At 39.9% G+C, this 16,310-nt stretch overlaps 1 protein-coding gene across 2 annotated transcripts in view; it reads right to left on the minus strand.

The window, feature by feature from the left end:
• The window catches only part of ME1 (malic enzyme 1), a 205,091-nt gene that overhangs the window by 5,781 nt on the left and 183,000 nt on the right, over positions 1-16,310 (minus strand). For both annotated transcript variants that reach the window (XM_065911535.1, XM_065911534.1), the window contains 4 exons: positions 12,314-12,419; positions 10,498-10,640; positions 7,108-7,281; positions 503-601 (listed from right to left, as the gene is read on the minus strand). In XM_065911535.1, the coding sequence (XP_065767607.1) occupies positions 503-601; positions 7,108-7,281; positions 10,498-10,640; positions 12,314-12,419 (522 nt within the window). The remainder of the gene's footprint in view (positions 1-502; positions 602-7,107; positions 7,282-10,497; positions 10,641-12,313; positions 12,420-16,310) is intronic.

Consider the following 16,310-nt stretch of genomic DNA (forward strand, 5'->3'; position numbering starts at 1 on the left):
TTGACTAGCTCCTTGAAGAGTTCATCTGCCACCTCAACAGATTTGAGTTCTCTGTTCTCACTGTTTTGCTTCCTGCCCAATTTAATCAACTGTGATTTGTAAGACATCACATATCACAGAGACATGGGTGGTTAAAGGCCTAACCGTCACTCTGTCATATCTGCAATACTGTGGTGACTATCACAGGGTTATATGGAAAATACCAAACAAAAAAGGGTGAACTTGGGGAAGCTTAGCTGAAATGAAAGTTTGATGAATTACTTCAATTCTGGGAGAGAAAAAAATGGGTAGGGGAATTAAAGATTCAACCCATGCCAAAGGATCAAATACAGTTCCTATGCTCTGTCAGGGCACCATGCCTCATTTCTCTGACTTCTGACATAAGAAGTGGACACAGATATTTCAAGGAAGTGCATTTTTACTACCGCTTTACTGTCTAAATATGCACACTTAGCCACAGAAGGAAGGAAAAACAATGAAGGTTGAACCACAGCTGTTTTACCTTTTCTGCGATTTTCAGAGAAACATCTCTAATGGTGTCCAAAGGAGGATAAAGCCGGCCCTCTTCCAAGTGTTTATCTGATACTTGCTGAGCTATGACCTTAAAAAAAAATAAAGACAAAAAAATACTTCATATCATACAACATGGTAGTTGTGAGGAAAATGGTGAATATCGTTACAGATAAAAGCAGATCACACGAACACTATCGGCACTTGCATCTCTCCCTTTCTCAATGGAAAATGGAGCTCAGAGAGGCTTAGAGACTGGTGTGTATGTGTGTGTGTGCGAGTGTGTCTGGAGACTGGTGTGTGTGTGCGAGTGTGTCTGGAGACTGGTGTGTGTATGCAAGTGTGTTTGGAGACTGGTGGGAGTGGGAGAAGACAATCAGTGAAAAAGATGGTGATGAGCATCTGGGTTTCCTCTTAACTCGGTTCCTCTTTTACTGTACCATGAAATGCTGGCAGTTTTCTGACCTGACTCACTAGAGCACCGGGGAAGTGGGGTAAAGAACTCAGAGGAAGATGAGAGAAGTGATAGGAAACGACTTGAAATCAGAGGGGGAGAGGCTGGTCATCCCTTACTCCCAGCTCACATATTCTTACACGGGAGGTAGACTAAGAGACTGAGAAAGCTATTTCTGAGTCACACTGCAAAGCAGGGTATTAACTTTACACAGAGTTTGGATCATGTGACTCATCTAACCAGCTTCAGCATGGGCTGTCCCCAAACACTCCCTATTTCTAAAGGAAACAGTGTAGACATAAAAATGTGCTACAAGGGTAGATAGTTTACGTTAAATGTTCTTATCACACACACACACACACACACATAATAAAGAAGGTGGGAAAAACTTCTGGAGGTAATATATTTGTTTATGGTATGGATTGTGGTGATGGCTTCAAAGGTGTATACTTATCTCTAAACTCAAGTTGTAAGATTTGTGGCCTTTTGTCAATCATACCTCAATAAAATAGCTTAAAAATGAGACAAACTGACATCATGAGCTTCTTGATGTGAGGCACTGAGAAGGACATGATTATTGGGCCAACTAAACCAAACCCTATAACCACATAACTTGAATTAAATCATGAGAACACTGCAAGAAACAACTGGCCTGTACTCTTCAAAATGCCATTGCCAGAAAAAAACCAGAAAGGCCGAAATGTTCTTGCATATGAAAAGAGTACTCTGCAAGTTATAAAGGTCTTCTATAAATAACTGACAAAATTTGAATTTAGATTATACATTAGATAGTATTATATGAATATTAAAATTAGCTGGGTTTTCAGTTATCCAGTGACTTATACATGAATCAAAGTCTGCTCCAGGTGCTGTTGTCAGGGGGTCCCCTCTACAGTCATCTGGGCAGACATCAGAGAGGGTGGGGAAGGTGATTTAGGAGGTGGGGTGTGAGGGCAGGAGGACCAGGTCTGCCTCCCAGATGTGAACTGGAGAGAGGAGGCTGTTCTACGTTGCCACACAAACTACTTGGGAGTCTGTATCGCTGACCCCGAACACTCTAAGTCCAAGAGACTGTCCAGAGGACCAAGAGAGCCAAAAATCTCTTGTGATATAAAAATGTGCAGGAACAGCCTTTGGGATTGGTGCCAATCCGTGGGATTTTTAGTTCATAAGAGAGCCAACTAGCAGTTTGACAATAATCCTAACAGTTACTAGATCTGCAGTGGCCAAACAAAATATTCACCTAAATCTCTTACATGCTACTTTTGTTAATAAGAGCATTCTTCTTTTTGTGCACTCTAGTGGCTGTGGAAAATTCTTAAAGAGATGGGAACACCACCTGGCCTGCTTCCTGAGAAACCTGTACGCAGGTCAAGAAGCAACAGTTAGAACCGGACATGGAACAACAGACTGGTTCAAAACTGGGAAAGGAGTATGTCAAGGCTGTATATTGTCACCCTGCTTACTTAACTTATATGCAGAGTACATCATGAGAAATGCCAGGCTGGATGAATCACAAGCTGGAATCAAGACTGCTGAGAGAAATATCAATAACCTTACATATGCAGATGATATCACTCTAACAGCAGAAAGTGAAGAACTAAAGGGCTGCTTGATGAGGGTGAAAGAGAAGAGTGAAAAAGCTGACTTAAAACTCAATATTCAGAAAGCCAAGATCATGGTATCTGTTCCCAATCATGGCAAACAGATGGGGAAAAAATGGAAACAGTGACAGACTTTACTTTCCTGGGCTCCAAAATCACTGCAGACAATGACTACAGCCATGAAATTAAAAGACGGTTGCTCCTTGGAAGAAAATCTATGACAAACCTAGACAGTGCATTCAAAGCAGAGACATTACTTTACAGACAAAGAGCCATTTAGTCAAAGCTGTAGTTTTCCAGTCGTCATTTATGGATGCGAGGGTTGGATCACAAGAAAGTCTGAGCACCAAAGAACTGATGCTTTTGAACCATGGTGCTGGAGGAGACTCTTGAGAATCCCTTGGACAGCAAGGAAATCAAAACAGTCAATCCTAAAGGAAATCAGCCCTGAATATTCATTGGAAAGGCTGATGCTGAAGCTGAAGCTCCAATTCTTTGGCCACCTGATACGAAGAACCAACTCATTGGAAAAGACCCTGACACTGGGAAAGATTGAAGGCAGGAGGAGAAGGGGACAACAGAGGATAAGATGATTGGATGGCATCACTGACTCAATGGACATGAGTTTGGGCAAGCTTCGGGAGATAGTGAAGGACAGGGAAGCCTGGCATGCTGCAGTCCATGAGATTGCAAAGAGTCAGACATGACTGAGCCACTGAACAACAAGAGGCGTGTCTGTGGTATTGTATTCTCACTGATAAATATTGTTGACTAGGGCCTGGTGCACTGGGAAGACCCAGAGGAATCGGGTGGAAAGGGAGGTCGGAGGGGGGATGGGGAATACATGTAAATCCATGGCTGATTCATGTCAATGTATGACAAAAACCACTACAATACTGTAAAGTAATTAGTCTCCAACTAATAAAAATAAATGGAAAAAAAATACTGTTGACTAGTTCTATATAATTCAATAAGTATTTAGTAAGTTTCTGCTATGTGTTTCAGCACGGTGTTAGATGTTACTGGTCTTCTGAAAGAGGTATATGGGGGACCTTCTGTTTGTATAGAAAATCACATACGATTTAATTATAAGGCAAGGCTTGACTATTTGATATGTGAAACTCTTGAAAGCATAATACAACTAGGAATCAAATGAAATATCAACGTGTTTGCTAAAAACAGTCATGGCTAAGAAGAAAGATAAAAATAATTCAGAGCAGTCACAGAGAGAGCCAAGGATGAGGTAGGACTTAAGCCATGACCTTAAGATAGGCTTAGACCAGTGGAGAAGGAATCGTTTCAGGGCAAGACCATACACAGGGCAGTCCATGGCTGTTCCTAGGCGTGGTATATTTCAAGGCTTTGGGATTAGGGAGGATAAAAAGAAGGTCAGTCTTCCAAGCTTCGGAGCCTGCTTACAAAGTGGGTGTCACAAACAGAAATGCGGATAGTGAGGGTGAGGGGAGATGAAAGATGGTTTTTCACATCTGTATTTAAAGAAACAGCAGGGCATTTTGGTGGAAATACCCAGTGGTTCACAGGAGATGTGGTAAAAGATAAGAACAGAGATACACACATTTGGCCCCTTTCAGGATGATGACAATGGAAACGAGAGAAAGAGTGAGATCTCTGAAAGCAGAAATTAAAAGAGAAAAATGAGAACAAAAGACAATGAATTTGGGGAAGAAGCTTAGTCAATAGGTAACTACTGGATACCACAGGGAATGCTCTGTGGAGAACTGAAAGGGAAGGAAATCCAAAAAAGAGAGGATCCATGTATACATGTGGCTGATCCACTTTGCTGTCCAGCAGAAATTAATACAACATTGTAAAGCAACTGTACTCTAATAAAAATTTTTTAAAGGGACTTGAAAGGGACACAAAGAAAGCACTGATGTGGCATAAAAAACAGAAATATTATCTGATGCCTACGGAGAAAGTGATAAAAAGGCTGAAAGATTCAGCCTGAGAGATCATTGGCTAGAAATTTGTCACTAGAGGGTGCTGGAGTTATTTAGGAAAGAAATCACTGGCAACCATGAAAGATCATCTTTCTTCTTCTGATGTGTCTGCTAGAAAAGACAATGACTACATTTTCTTTAATGTAAGAACAACCTTGAAAGCTCTCAGTAAGCAGACATCTACTTATGTTTAAGACGACTTTTTGAGTCAGAGAAGCTCTGAAACCTGAGCCTTCGTGCAGTGAAGAAAAAGAAGCCGAGCACAAGGGCTGACAGACATCTGTTCTCACGGAATGACAAGTGCGAAACCCTGGGATTAGGCTGCTTGAGATCACGCCAATAACATAAACATCTTTCACAGTGGAGAGACAAGCCTGTATGTGTGATGACATCATGTGAACATTAATCAGTTTGGATGTGGTTCGGTTCAGCTAGCATGTTGTGCAGTGGGTTAATTTTAAGAGAAGAAACTCACTTAAATTTCTCCTTCATGAATTGCATCCTCCTCAAAAGTATCAACGAGATGAACACTCTGATTATCACAAGCTCACGATTTCACAAATGAAGGTCCAACCACTGTGTCATCCTCCCGAAGCATGGGAGGGAAGGGAAACTGATGGGAGCCTGAGGTTCCCATTATCTCTTGTGCCACGAGTAACAAATTCCTCTTTCTCTGACCTAGGAGTTCTGTGTCCTTTGCTGGCATCTGTGAATCTGTGGCAGGCTGACCTGCTAGTCTACAAGTAAGGTTAAATTGTTTGCTTCCCTGGTAGCTCAGAGGTAAAGAATCAACCTGCCAATGCAGGAGACGCAGGTTCGATTGCTGGGTCGGGAAGATCCCTTGGAGAAGGAAATGGCAACCCACTCCAAAATTCTTGCCTGGGAAATCCCATGCACAGAGGAGCCTGGCAGGCTACAGTCCATGGGGTTGCAAAACAGTCAGACACGACTTAGCGACTAAATAACAAAGATGAAATTTCAGATCCTTCAGAGTGCCAAATGGTAGTGTAACACAGCACCCTTACTGGGTCTGCTGTTTGGCGTTCTGTGACTCTTTCCTGAAGGCCCACAGAAGAGCCTGCTTCTGTCCTTTTAATGATTTTACAAACACCAAACTCTCTATTTTAATTTCTTCTTAGCTGAAATACCAGAGTGGTTGCTGTATTCTGCACTGAACCCTGAATGATAAAACATTTCTTCACTATACCAAATCAGACTTTCATTTCAAATCATCAAAATGTCATCATTTAGGAAGGTTCTCCATAGAGAAAAATATTTACCACTTATTTCATGATTTGGAAAAATTTTAATTGTCTCATTACTGTCACAGAACTTGATCAAAATTTGCAGATTTTTTTTTAAGTTCCTTCTCTTGAACTCTGTTAATGGGAATGCAAACTGGTACAGCCACTGTGGAAAATAGTATGGAGGTTTCTCAAACTAAGAGTAGAACTACCATATGACCCAGAAATTCCACTTCAGAGTGTGTGTATATCCAGACAAAACTATAATTTGAAAAAATACATGTGTCCCTATGTTTGGAGCAGCATTATTTACAACTACCATGATATGGATGCAACATAAGTGTCCATCAAGATGAATGGATAAAGAAGATGTGGTGTATACATATAATGGAATACTGCTGCTAAGTCGCTTCAGTCGTGTCCGACTCTGTGCGACCCCATAGACGGCAGCCCACCAGGCTCCCCGTCCCTGGGATTCTCCAGGCAAGAACACTGGAGTGGGTTGCCATTTCCTTCTCCAATGCATGAAAGTGAAAAGTGAAAGTGAAGTCGCTCAGTCATGTCCGACTCTTAGTGACCCCATGGACGGCAGGCAGCCCATCAGGCCCCTCCGTCCATGGGATTCTCCAGGCAAGAGTACTGGAGTGGGGTGCCATTGCCTTCTCCGAATGGAATACTACTCTGCCATAAAAAATTGTGAAAATTTGCCATCTGCAGCAACAGAGATAGACTTGAAGGACATTATGCTATGTGAAATAAGTCAGGCAGAGAAAGATAAATGTATGATGTCACTTGTATGTGGAACCTAAAAAAATGCAACAAAATACTGAATGTGACAAAGAAGCAGCAGACTCATGGATATAGACAACAAACCAGTGGTTACCAGTGGGGAGAGGAAAGGGTGAGTGGCAAAACAGAGGCAGAGGATTAAGAGGCACAAACTATTGTGTATAAAACAAGCTACAAGCACATATTGTACACACGGGAAAACAGCCAGTATTTTATAATAGGCACAGATGGAGTGTAATTGTTGAAAATTGTGGATCTCTACGTTGTACACCTGTAATTTATATAATATTGTACATCAACTTAAAAAAGGTCCCTTTTAAGGGATCAGAACACAGTCTTTCTGCTGGCTACAGAACAATGCTTCCGAGTGACTCAGTGTGAACTTACAACCCACCCCTGACTGCCCTCGGGGGAAAGATTTGATCCTCGGACTTTACACCTTCTAGGGAGTGAGCTGAAATACTAAATAAATAAAACACAGACGGCCTACAGCGGGCTGATTTGAGATTTCAGAGCCTTGACAAATAGACGGTATTTTACAATACCTCAGCAGTGGTGAGAAAAATCTTATCCGTGATATGCCTCAGTCCACACGCCACGACACCAAGAGCAACTCCAGGGAACACGTAGGAATTGTTGCCTTGGCCAGGATGAAGAGTCTTTCCACTTGGAAGGGTAACAGGATCAAAAGGACTGCCGCTGGCAAAAATGGCGCGACCCTGCAACACAGACACACAACCGTGAAAAGAGGCAGGTGTCTCAGACAGATGGATCCTGAGAGAATAGCTCAACTATTTAGTGTTTACAAAGAGGTCTAAGTTTTCACTGACTCCCTAGTAAGTGTGAATGAGCAGGCTCTCATGATGTTGGCAATAAGTTCTGCAGTGGGTGCTTATTTCTTTTCTCTATCTTCCTCTCTACTCCTAGGAGAAGCTTATAAAGTACAGACTACCCAAGTACAGACCCTAAGACCACCACCTGTTTTTGGGGTGGTCCAACACACAGGGCCATCAACCATCTCTAGCCTAGAGGCTTCCCCTTATAGGCTTCTGAAGACAAAAGTGATGGTTTGGGGTTTGAGTCTTAGAAAGGCTGACATTGGAGGTTAGAGTTTAGGGGTCAACACGCTTCCATGTCATCATTGGGACAAATTGTATATATTGTAAAGAATTATCTGGAAAGTCACAGAGGAAAAAAATTCACTAGCACAAGTAGGAATAGCAAATAAGAATAAATTATCAATAATTATAAAAAACTGTCTTTATATTTTTTCTTCCCCTAGTCTTAATAATGGGTTGACCAAAAAGTTCATATGGAAAGACTCAAACGAACTTTTTGACCAATCCAATATTTTTTCATGTTTTTGAGGAACCTCGTATTTACAAGTTTTAAGACAGCATGAACTCAGGGCCTGTCAGGGGCTAGATTCCAGACTGCCAGTCAAAGTGAGGGGGCACCTGTGTGATCTGGGAGGCGATATAGATGAACCTACTCAGTCCTCGAAAACAGGAATAGGAAACCCTCAACAAATAAAGCATCACAGTCTAAGAAATGCCCTTGAAAAGCATAAACAGCACTAAATCCCCAAAGTACAGTTTAAATGGAAATAGACTGAACTATAAATTTCATCCCTCTTACACCTAAAGTCTAAAACCATTATGATATTATATTAACTTGCTCAGATGGTAAAGTGTCTGCCTACAATGCGGGAGACTCAGGTTCAATCCCTGGGTCAGGAAGATCTCCTGGAGAAGGAAATGGCAACCCACTCCAGTATTCTTGCCTGGAAAATCCCATGGATGTAGGAGCCTGGTAGGCTACAGTCCATGGGGTCGCAAAGAGTCGGACATGACTGAGCGACTTCACTTCACTTCACTTCATCTTTTCTGTAAAGGTAAAGTATAATACAAGTCAATCTTATTTGGGATATAAAAAGAGGAAAATAGATGATGAAAAAAATAGAAATTCTCATCCAGATGTTTATCAGACACTTGTCATATTTTTCACAAAAGTAGGTTTTGTTTTCAGACAAGTCTGATACCTTCAGTTCTCATTAGGAGATAAACTGTTCTATTATAAGCAAATCTCTAATGTAACTAAATTACCATTTACATACATAATTGATATATATCCTTGAGAATTATATTTGAAAAAGAGACCTGCAATATTATATACACACTTGTTTATTGCTCTCCTGTCCTTCACTCTTTCTCCTGCTTATCACTCTACAGCATTGTATTTTATGGATATGAAGTATTTAATACAATATAATTATTGTATTATACTAAATGTGTGTGTGTACTCAGTCATGTCCAATTCTTTGTGATGCTATGGACTGTAGCCCACCAGGCTCCTCTGTCCATGGGATTCTCCAGGCAAGAACACTGGAGTGGGTTCCCATTTCTTTCTCCAGGGAATTTTTCCGACTCAGGGATCGAACCCGACTCTCCTGCATTGCATGTGGATTCTTTGCCACTGAGCCACCTGGGAAACCCATGGTATTAAATAAATAATGGCTAAATATTCTCATCGATACAAACTGTCAATATGGAGAAGGAAACCTCTCCATACCATTTTGGTATAATTATCATTTTTCAGCATTCAAGAATCTTTTTGTATTTTGTATTTTTAACCTTTCCTAGTAACTTTTCACCTGTGCCTGCACCAGTAGAGACACACCCAGCAACAGGTAGCCCGTTTCTCATTCTGTAATCCTTTGGCTGAACCAGTGTTTTCAGCTTCAAAATGACTTTTAATTTTATGTATAGCAACAAAGAGCATTAGGCAAAATCATAAGAGTTTAGGTCATATATCAGACACATTCAAACTTAAAAACACAACTATATAAATCTGGCTAATTTTGTTTACATCTACTATCATTGAATCTATCAACTTTTGAGGCCTACTGAAATATGCCAAAACAAAATAAATACTTAAGCACTTATTTATTACATGCCTATTATGTGTAATGCACCATGCTAAGATTTTGTTATTGGGTTTTGTTTTTTTTTCTTTAAGGATTTGAGGACTGAGTTATGTGAAGCAAATTCCCTAATCTAGAGATGGGATAAAAATTTATTTAGGGCACTAATGCCATTTCAAAGAAGAGAAATAAACAATGGAGTAGTTCCTCTGCAAAATTTCATAAATTCTAGTAATAAGCATTTAAGGATACAATATTAAAGAAGTAAGGCCATCCAGGTTTATTTACGCATCGAGTTTGACTTATGCAGAGTGTTATAGCTCTGTCTTGCTTATCTTTTCTAGTTCATTTTATATTTATTTCCAAATAAAAGTGTTAAATATGTGTGACTCAACCTCTATTTTGTTGCAATGACATTTTCAAGTCTTTGAAGGGGAAAAGGAGCTCTCGGCAACATACTGGTCAAGTACATATTAATAAACACACAGTATGAAAGTCACATGTTTTGGAAATAGTCATGTGTTGAAGCTTTAAGGATGCCTATACCAACCTGGCTGGATGTCAAAATAACTGCCCAAATGCTCCACCCACAGCATCAAAATCCAAACCCAGGAGCAGTCAGCAAAGTAAAAATAAGGCTGTGGTTTTATACTGTATGCTTCAGTGTTTAGGAATAGCTAGCTAAAAGTTATTTTAATAAGTATCTAGGATCAAGCTCTTTCCTCTTTAACTTCTATGTTCAGATCTTAGATACTTCCAAAGCACTTAAGGAAAATTATCAATAAAACATTACAAAGTTTATTCGGTTTATTGAAGAACAGGATTTATATGACATTCTAAAAAAGGATATGGTTCTTATCCTTCCCGACCTGTTCACTTCTCCTTCACTCTTGGTTGTAAAATGTTTAAAGGTTAACTGGCAGGCACCTTAGATACCCTGGGCTTCCCTATAAAGAATTACAATTTGACTATGAAAATGTCAGTTATGTTTTTTTTGTATTTTTTGCTTTACCTTGGTCAGTTTATAGCACTGCTCTGCAGTACATTCTGCTTTACTAGTTGGATTACTCAAGGCAAAAATAATAGGCCGTTCATTGAAGGCTGCCATGTCTTTGATAATTTGTTCTGAGAACGCACCACCAATCGCAGCAACTCCTAACACAGAAACAAGAAACCAGTGAACAGGACCATCATTGGTTATTTAATCCAATGCCCCCCGCCCCCAAACAATGAGACATGTCAGGTCATTTTGTAATATATCCTAAGCAAAATATAGAATATTTGTATGAAAATGACAAAAAGAGATGTCCGTTAATGCCAATAGCCTTTAAGGTTATACATCTACAGGTATCTATGAAAAAAAAACAAACAGTTTTAATATTTGGCTCATGAGTAGGTTTAATGACCAATCACAATTCTGATAACAGGCATTTTTATTGAAAAATAAATGTATCTAATATGTATTATCTCTCTGTAAACAATTCTAGAAGTTTATTTCAGTGTCTGAGGCTACCAAGTAAACATGTTTTATAATGCAGAGCTAACACTTAAGTCAATCATCCCATTCAATGACAGAACTGAAGTATGACTCATTGAAAGAATTTGAACAGACGAATAAAGCAATTAGCATCATGCAAATTTTAAACAGTGAGATTCCTGATAGAACACATTTTATTAAAAAACAACAATGAAAGTTTACTACAGTTCCTGTCATGGAGTAAATACTTGTTTTTATTAGGGTTCTTATCCTTATTCTCAATATCGTCATCTGTTGCACAGGAGCTTCAAGAAATGGAATGTTAGACCAAGTAAGGGCTAGCACTATATACACAGAAAATAAAGGATATAAAGCTTCAAAACTTTGAGATTTTTTCCCAACCACATCAAATTCGTCCACATTAAACATCTTTCTGTGTGCATGCAGTATGGAAGCTACTATGTTGTCTGCTATAGGGAATATATAAAGACACGTGAAATTACAGTCCCTGTTTTCAGTCTTTCTTAATCTTGGCCCCATGAGCGTTCTGGGCTGGACAATTCCTTGTTGGGGGCGGGGGTGCTTTCCTGGGCGCTGGAGGAGGTGGAACAGCATCCCTTCGTCTCAACCCAATCATGTCAGCAGCCCCTGACCTTCTCCCTCCAGCTGGGACAACAAAAATGTCTCCAGATATTGCCAAATGTTTCTTAATGGGGCAAAATCGCCCCCATTCAAGAGCCACTGTCTATTTGGAATAATTGGTCTGGGAAAGTGCTGGATGCGCCAGGTATTGACAGGTTGACAGAATTAGCAGAGGGAACCACTCCCCTCAGCTGGCATCATCTGTAACATTAAGAAGGCGGCACTGAATTTCCAAATCTAGGCGTCTAGGGGGCACTGCTGCTTCAGGGAATAGGTAACTGTTTGTGGAATTCCAAAGATCAGGATTTCGAAAAGCTAAAGAATGTCTCAAAGATTAGCAGCAAGGGGACTTCCATGGTGGTACAGTGGACAGGAATCCCGCCTGCCAGTGCAGGGGTCATGGGTTCGATCCCTGGTCTGGGAGGAGCCCACAAAGCCATGCGGCAACTAAGCCCGTGGACCACAGCTATTGAAGGACCCATGGCCTCCAGCCTGTGATCCACAACAGTAAAGCTACCTCCGAGAGAACCCACGCGCTGCAACAGGAGTAGCAACCACTGCTAGAGACAGCCTCACGCAGCAACAAAGACCCAGTGCAGCCAAAAATAAATCAATCAATAATTTAAAAAAAATTAACCGTAAGGAAACAAATCAGGCCCACGTGCGGTGGGGATAGGGTTTACAGGACAGGGAAGAAGCCAAAGCTCACCAATGAGGGCAGTTGGTTTTATATCTTGAACGATGGCTTCGAGGTTCTTCATTTCTTTATGTTCATGGGCAAATTCCTCTTTCTCTTGTGTTAAGGCAGCACGTCCCTAAGTAGAGCAAATAGGAAGAAATGATAAATCTGCCAAGTGTATGAGAGTCAAGAAAGTTTCACAGTATTACACACATCAGCAAAATTTATACTTAATAGGTTTATGTAGTATGCCTTCCAGCTGTTCTTAAAGTCTCCTCTCCAATTATCAGAGAATTATTTCATTGACTCTTGCCACAAAGATTTATATTTCAGACAATGTTCCAGGCAATGAGGGTATGACCGTGAACAAAATAAAGTCTTTTCCTTATTTAACTATTACTTAATATTTAAAATCCTAACTCTACAGACACTTGCAAGAAACGAGCATTAACAAATGGCAATGCAAAATATCATTTAAAGATAATGTTTATTAGATATGATTTGTGTTGACAAAGCAGTGTCTTAGAGTGCAGAGTGGCCTTTAGTGGTTGCATGAATCCTTTATGGACCACTCACTAAGAATGGAACTTGATGCCATTTTTATGTAATACTTAGTTTTCTGAATAATCACTAGCTTCATGTGCTTTTATTTTGTAATGCTTTGATCATAGTTGTACCATGTATTATCTAAGAAACATCTAATATCCCAGCTATAAAAAGGAACTTAGGATGGGGGTAGGGAATGTTATCTAAAAATCTGCTTCCTTCATTTTTTTCCCTGCTCTTTCAGTATTGTATCTTTCCACATAATTAGTAGATCTGGAGATGAAATTCTCATCTACACTTCTATGACCAGGAATAATATCTGCTCAAATTAGAATTCTCTTCATTTACCTATTATTCATTTTCCTTACTTTAGTGAAAGAGTTAGTCACTCATCATGTCAGACTCTTTGTGACACCGTGGACTGTAACCCACCAGGATCCTCTCTGTCCTTGAAATTCTCCAGGCAAGAATACTGGAGTGGGAAGCTGTTCCCTTCTCCAGGGGATCTTCCCAGTCCAACCCTGGTCTCCTGCATTGCAGGCAGATTCTTCACTGTCTGAGCCACCAGGGATGCTTTCATCAAAGAATGAGTGATGTAATAGTTTTTTGTTCACAGGAAGAAACAGTTAAATTAAGTGTGCTACTTATTAAAATTTGACTTTTAAATTGTAAAAACAATGGGTGGCACTAGTGGTAAAGAACCCATCTGCCAATGCAGGAGACCTAAGAGACGTGGGTTCAACCCCTGGGTTGGGAATATCCCTCGGAAGAGGGCATGGCAATCCACTCTAGTATTCTGGCCTGGAGAATCCCATGGACGTTGGAGCCTGGCGGGCTACAGTCCACAGGGTTGCAGAGTCTGACACTACTGATGTGACTTGGCACAGACGCACCTATTAAACTTGACTTTTAAATTATAATAATACTCTACCTATAAATTTTGAAGATTTTGACTACATAATAAATTAGTACCTAACTTTATATGGTACTTTATAGCTTATAAGTTATCTTCACATATTTCATTTGATCCCCTCTACAGTTTGAAAAGTAGGGCAAATATAATTAGGTTTTGCATGAAGAAACAGAGGTTCCAAGACAGTGAGGCAGGTGCTAAAACTCAGTCTTTCCAATAATACAACACAGTCCAGTCCTGGAGAAAACACTTTACAAATGGTATATGTCAGATTGTATGCAGATTGTTACTTCTGGTTCAATATTTGTGCTTTAAAAGGCTATTATCAACCTACATAGGAAAAGAATATGAGAAAGAACAGCTATGTGTATACGTATAACTGAATCACTTTGCTACACACCAGAAACTAACACAACATTGTATTGTGTTAGTTGAGCTAGTTAGTATAAATCTAACTTCAGTCTGGTGCTTACTTCTTCAAAGGTTTAGAAATTGGCTTTTCAGGATACTTACTGTCAGAACCTCTGTTAGGTTCTCTAACAGAGAAAAAAAATCTCAGGATAACTATTCACCTACTCCAAAACAACCGTAGTCATCTCAACCTGGTGTTACGTAACCTTGAGGGCTGCTAATAATAAGCGTATCTCTTAGAGAAGACTGAATGAATATCAGGGTTTTGCCTCTTGGCATGTTGGTTTCCACCTAACAAAGTTTAAGTATTAGGCAAATACATTCCATCAAAGGAACAACCAAAGAGGAATATGGTCAAAGGAATTACCATATGTCCTAGATCTTTCCTTCCATGTTATATTACTGCATTCCAGTATCACCTTTTATTCTTTAGTAACAGTAAAATATGATAATTAATCTTTTTCTGTGATTACTTTGGAAAACAAAGCAGAACCCCCACCAAAAGGACTGCGAGGAAAAGAGGATGTTTTAAGACGTTATAAGATGTTCAGGATTATTAACAGAATAGGAAGTACTAAAATTAGTTTTTAAAGGAGAATGTGTCCCTGATTTTGTTTATTCTAAAAAATGCTTGCACTCAAAAAACAATAAGATTCCACACAATCCATGGTAAAACACCATGGTCCGCAGAGAGAAACGTAAGAATGAGGAGGCCACAGAGAGGGCTTACTGAAGCTTCTGAGTCATGAAACAACCCCTTCTTGACCATTTAGCTGCTGACAAATATGTCAATGAGAACATATCCAAACTGCTTCTGGTATGCAGTTTTAAATAAACTTGCATACGATTGCATAAAAATGGAAACCTACTCGTTTTCATAAAGAAAGCTGAGTGCCAAAGAATTGATGCCTTTGAACTGTGGTGTTGGAGAAGACTCTTGAGAGTCCCTTGGACTGTAAGGAGACCAAACCAATCAATCTTAAAGGAAATCAATCCTGAATATTCACTGGAAGGACTGATGCTGAAGCTGAAACTCCAATACTTTGGCCACCTGATGTGAAGAGCTGACTCATTGGAAAAGATCCTGACATTGGGAAAGATTGAAGGCAGGAGAAGGGGACAACAGAGGATGAGATGGTTGGATGGCATCACCGACTCAGTGGACATGAGTTTGAGCAAGCTCTGGGAAATGGTGAAGGACAGGGAAGCCTGGTGTGCTGCAGACCATGGAGCTGAAGAGAGTCAGACACGACTGAGTGACTGAACAGCAATTCATTTTCATTATATTACCAAGCCAAGAAGTAGCCTTCTACACAAAAATATAAAAGCAACACGAGAGTAAAAGTCTTAGAGATGATATTACGGGCAGCATAATAACTAAATTCAACCTCGTATAATATGAATGGTACCACTGCTACAAGTAAGCTATAAATAAAAGAAGAGGGTCTAGTCTGTTATATTGAATGTGGACCTACAAATCCATAATATGAAATGAATTTAAAAGAAGTTGAATAATCTGAGTGAGAGACATAACCCCCATTTTTTAGTTCAGTAATTCAAAATATTTTCCTCGGCACACTGTCCCAGATTATCTCAAAGAGCAAATTAAAAATGCTTTAAATGTATTTCACAACATTGTTCTCACACCTATTAATTGTGGTCAAAATAAACTGATAGAAATTGTGATAAATTTTTGGCTTAGGGACACGAATAAATAACTAGTAGCAGAGTCCATTCTAACAGCTAAGAGCAAATATATTTATGTTACTTCTGAAAGCTCTAATATAATACAAAAAAATAAAGAAAAGCGCCCCAGAAAATGCCATCTACAAATGCTGGAGACAGAACACGGGACTCAGGCTCAGGGTGCTGGTGTCCTCCTTAGGCCCTTCCATTCACTCACGACCTTGGGCAAGGCCTTTGGTACTTCCATGGATGCTGGTTTCTCTATCTAGAAAATGGTTTGGTTTGGTTTGGTGATGATAACAGTGTAATGAAAGCGAACCTGATCTGGGCTTTACAAAGCCAACTGAGTGCCAGACACACCTGAGGAAAATTAGATTCATAAGCCCTGTTGCCAGATATTTTAATTCAAGTCCAGGATGAGGCCCTGGCATCTGTGTGTATTTTTTTTTTCCAAACTTCTCAGATGATTTG

The sequence above is a fragment of the Muntiacus reevesi genome, chromosome 19 (genome assembly GCF_963930625.1).
Source record: "Muntiacus reevesi chromosome 19, mMunRee1.1, whole genome shotgun sequence".
Lineage (NCBI taxonomy): Eukaryota > Metazoa > Chordata > Mammalia > Artiodactyla > Cervidae > Muntiacus > Muntiacus reevesi.